Here is a 4239-nt window from a genome sequence, read left to right as displayed (position 1 = left end):
TATAACAATAAATAATAGGAAATTAGATTTAAATGTCCAATCTGATTTGCCCCGTTCTTAAATATGGGAAAGGTTTTGCATTTTTATGTGTGAAGAGAGTTTGGATTCTGAAAATCCAATCCAATGTGTTTAGGAAAAAGTATAGGTTTAAAGATTTGGAGAGGTATAGAAGGTCTAAAATTTATGACACCCTTGTAGAACCTACTCTATTGCCATACATCCATCCCTAAATGGAGATTGTATTAAGCAAAATCTACATTATGTTTATTTTTCAGTTGTAGGTAATGAGAGAGAGATTTGATGACAACCATGAACCATTTTAACATTCATGAATGTGTTAGATTTACAAAAAAATGTATTGGAAGTATAGATTACATACATACATACATAGAGATACAGTGAGAGGGTAGAAAATTGTAAAACTAACAACCTAACAAAGCAAGCCTGAAGGCTTTTTTTGAGGGGGCAGCAGTAGAAAAGAGGGGAGGGGGGTTAGTACTTTACTACTAGTAGTGGCAGTTACATGAAGGGAATATTCACGGGTAAAATGGTCTTTTGCAAACACAAAATCAAATGCAAAAGGGGAAGGATCTGCTCCATCTCTTCTCTGGGAATGCGATGTCCCACGTGTCAGGATCCATGATCGGAGGAGGTGGTGGGGCCCGACAGGTGGCGAAATATGATCGGTGCACCGTACTGCGGATAGAGGAACATCAGCACCGTTGGAGCGTGTCGGTAGTTGGGTGCCAATCGGAACGAGAATCTTTGCAATATGATGGCGATGGCAAGCTTTGCCTGTAGGATCGCTAGGTTCTGGCCGATGCATGTGCGGGCCCCAAGGCCGAACGGTATGAACGCCATTGGATGTTTCGCTGCGCGGGCCACCCCGTCCGAGAACCGAGCCGGGTTGAATTCGTTGGCATCGTTGCCCCACAGTCCCTGATCGTGATGAACGGCTATGATTGGTATCAAGAGCTCCGTACCACGTGGAATCTTATAGCACCCAAGCTCCACATCAGCCTTGGCCCGCCTTATCGTAGCGATTGCGGGTGGATACAGTCTTAGGGATTCGTTCACTATCATACTCAGCTGCACCACATTATACAGTTAAACGTTAGAATTGCTTGCATGAAAAGACCAAATTACCCTTAGAATCTCAAGATTTTTTTTTTTACTGGGTAAATTATTATCTAATTATCATACGCCTCTTTTACTTGAAAATTTTCAAAAGCCCACACAAAGTTCTTGAAATTACACGTTTGTCACTTTGCTTGTTGCTTAGTTGCTTACCATTTTTAATTTTTGTCTTTTTTAGTAAACAGTTGCTTACCATTTTAAGCTTAGTAATGTCGTCTTTACTGGGAATATCACGTGCTCCGCACACCCTCAACACTTCTTCACGTGCCAGCTCTTGCCACTCAGGGTGCATTGCCAGGAGAACCGTTGTCCACGTCAGCAAATTCGACGTCGTTTGTTTCCCGGCGAAGAAGAAGCCCTTGCATTCTTCGACGATGTCATGGACAGTGATCGTCGACGGAGGCGAACTGGGTTTTCTTTGAGCTGTTTCATTTGTGCTTGCTCTGATCAACAGTCCCAACAGGTCTTTGGGGCATCCATCCAGCATTTCGTTGCAGGAGTTCTCCTTCCGGCGTTCAATCAGCTTTACTAGAGACTTCTTTATTTCTTTATCCAACCTCCAGGAACTCCGGTTCTTTTCAGAGGGGAAGAATCTGAAAAAGGAAAAAATCATAAAATAATCAAGATACCATATTTTAAGAACTCCGTATATAATCGTACTTGGTGGCCTGGCCTCCAATGGAATCCTGATTCCTGAAGCCTTGAAAGGATTAATGATTGTTTTAATGAAAAGAAAAGTGCAGATTAATGGGCAACTTGCCTGTAGCCGGGGACGAAAACCTTCCGAAATGCCTCGGCGGCATAAACCATTTGTTGAGCTTGCAGCCGGAAAACCGCCTTCCCATCTTCGTAGCTGATGCCAAAGGCAGTTCGCGTGATCACTTCTTCAATCAAGGTTTGGAAGCAATCGGAAACTTCGATCTCCACCTCGCCGGAATTCGACATTTCTGACCACTTGTCCAACATCTCCACCACGCTTTTTCCAATAACCGGTACCAGGAGCTGATCAAAAAGACAAAAAACAGATTAGATCAACAGAAGAGAGAATTGGATAAACTGATAAAAATGGGTTATTATTTTTCTGTGTTGGACCAAAATTCCTTTGGAACTCACTTTGAGGTTTTCCATGTGGAAGGTTGGTGTGATGATTTTTCTGTGGTGAGCCCATTTTTGGCCTTTGAGGCTCAACAGTCCATCGCCTTCAAGCTGTCTGACAAGTGGGTGAGACTCGTTCTTCTCATAGAATTCTGATCTCAGAGCGAAGATTTCTCGAATGAGGTCTGGATCGGAGACAGTGAGACGAGGTGTGGGTCCGAACCATACAAGAAAGGTTGGACCTGAAACGAGCCACAGTTCCAATGTCACATGAAAACAATCAAGATAAGAATAAGCCTTGCATAAAAGAAAGAGAGGAGATAATACAGTGCAGCAGAAGTAGTACATTGCAACACTGAAGAAATAAGCAGCCCTGCAACTAGGTTGGATACCACACTGAAGAAATAATAGACATGGATGTTCTGAAAGGAAATATAAAAGAAAACATAACCACTATTTTCAAAGTTTAAAATGAACATGGGTAGATAGAGTAGACCCTACAGGAGGGAGAGAGAGAGAGAAAGGAAAAACAAAAAAAAAATGAGAGAAGAGGACAACTCATTACTTATCATCACTAACAAACATTTCCAACTTCATTATCAACATTCAAGCTCATATAGAACAAAGAACAATTAAAAGAAAACATAAATACTAATGAGCACTTAGCATCCAAGTGTATATCATTTTTGTGAAGAAGACCAGAAGATTCAATGAAAGAATAACTAAAAAAACCCAACTACACAATTCACACCTCACCTTACCACTAGAACTATACCAACAGACATAATTTTCAATATAAAAGATCAATTTTCATTTTGAATTCCAAAAGTTGAAAGGAGAGGAGAGAAATCCAAGCTCAGCGTTTCAATAATCCACTGACTGAAAGCTGAACAAGCTGTGAGAGTGAGAGAGATGGAGAGATCACACAAACTCAATATGGAAAGTTCAAATGGCTTCAAACCATTCAGAACAGTGTTGTAAAACATCAAACTTACCTCATTCATGAAAAGAGAAAAATCGAAGAAAAAAAAAGAAAAAGAACCATATCAAATTAGGAGTGGAGGAGGAGGAGGAGGAGGAATAAGAGAAAAGAAAGAAACCAGAACTGAAACCAACCATTAAGACCAAAAACGATGAAAACCCAAGAACCCAAACGGAGAAAGACAAAGTACCATAGATTTTCTTCCAGTGGTGGTAGAAGGAAAGAACTCTAGGAAGTATGTTGTGTGACAGAGGCATGGGTTGAGATGAGGCCTTCAGCATCAACCCCACAAGTTCCTTAATGTTACCAATAAAGAAATGATAAGGGGGTCCTCTGATTCCTTGCTTTGAGAAATGCTCTTCAATTCTTCTGGGTCTCCACCAAAGCAGACCCACAATCTTCAAAACGAACAGCGGCACCAGGAACCATAGCACGGGCATCCAAAACCAGGAGAAGTTATCTTCCATGCTTTAAGCTTCTCTTACAACACAGCTCCCTCTCTACTGTTTGGTAGCTTTTCTCCTTGTATGTTTTTTTGTATTCACTTCCCACAGCTGTGTGCGAGAGGGAGAGCCGGGGGCAGAGAGAGAGAGAGAGAGAGAAAGAGAGAGAGAGGGTGAGTGAGAGGTGTGTTATGTGCTATATATAAGAGCAAGAGGCTTTGCAAGGCCGGCGCCGTAGGGGCCGCCATTGGAGTATTTAAGGGTCAACGAATAAAACGTTTTTTATCTTTTTTAACCCTTTGCTCACGAGATTGCCCATACAAGAATTCGATTAGTACAGAGGTGTCCTCTGTTTATTTTCACTCCAAATTGTTTCTGACTTTTCTTCTGGGCAGGCAATCTCACAGAGGAGAGAAGAAATTAAAAAAAAAAACAAAAAAAGAAAACAAAACTAAAGTTGTTCTTTATTAGAGTTGCAGGAAAAAGGTGAATCGCCGAAAATTTTTCTGTTGCAGAAAGCCAGAAACAGTACATAGTGCAGGACATCACTAATTTCTTCCTTATCCTTCCTCTGGTCCCCAA

The 4239-nt window shown here is 41.4% G+C and overlaps 1 protein-coding gene across 2 annotated transcripts; it reads right to left on the bottom strand.

Moving 5' to 3' along the window:
- Nucleotides 1-335: 335 nt before the first annotated feature.
- On the bottom strand, nt 336-3832 carry LOC104592352 (cytochrome P450 734A1-like). 2 transcript variants are annotated; one of them, XM_010251681.3, is made up of 5 exons: nt 3405-3832; nt 2251-2474; nt 1898-2139; nt 1331-1730; nt 336-1089 (listed from the first exon to the last, which is right to left on the bottom strand). In XM_010251681.3, the coding sequence occupies exons 1-5, from the start codon at nt 3679-3681 to the stop codon at nt 631-633; spliced, it is 1602 nt and encodes a 533-aa protein (XP_010249983.1). In that variant the 5' UTR covers nt 3682-3832; the 3' UTR covers nt 336-630. The 2 variants fall into 2 exon arrangements, with proteins under 2 accessions (XP_010249983.1, XP_088749637.1); XM_088893511.1 differs by lacking the exon at nt 3405-3832 and adding an exon at nt 2579-2844.
- Nucleotides 3833-4239: the final 407 nt, after the last annotated feature.

Source organism: Nelumbo nucifera, chromosome 8 (genome assembly GCF_055504915.1).
Source record: "Nelumbo nucifera cultivar China Antique chromosome 8, China Antique-T2T, whole genome shotgun sequence".
In the NCBI taxonomy this organism is placed as follows: Eukaryota; Viridiplantae; Streptophyta; class Magnoliopsida; order Proteales; family Nelumbonaceae; genus Nelumbo; species Nelumbo nucifera.
Note: the sequence above shows the minus strand (reverse complement) of the source record. Positions and strands in the feature narration are given on the sequence as shown.

Coding starts and splice junctions, on each gene's coding strand:
- LOC104592352 (XM_010251681.3), bottom strand. CDS start 3,681: ATGGAAGATAACTTCTCCTGGTTTTGGATGCCCGTGCTATGGTTCCTG. Junction 1,731..1,897: donor GTTTTCGTCCCCGGCTACAG/GCAAGTTGCCCA, acceptor TTCCTTTTTCAG/ATTCTTCCCCTCTGAAAAGA. Junction 1,090..1,330: donor ACATTACTAAGCTTAAAATG/GTAAGCAACTGT, acceptor AATGTGGTGCAG/CTGAGTATGATAGTGAACGA.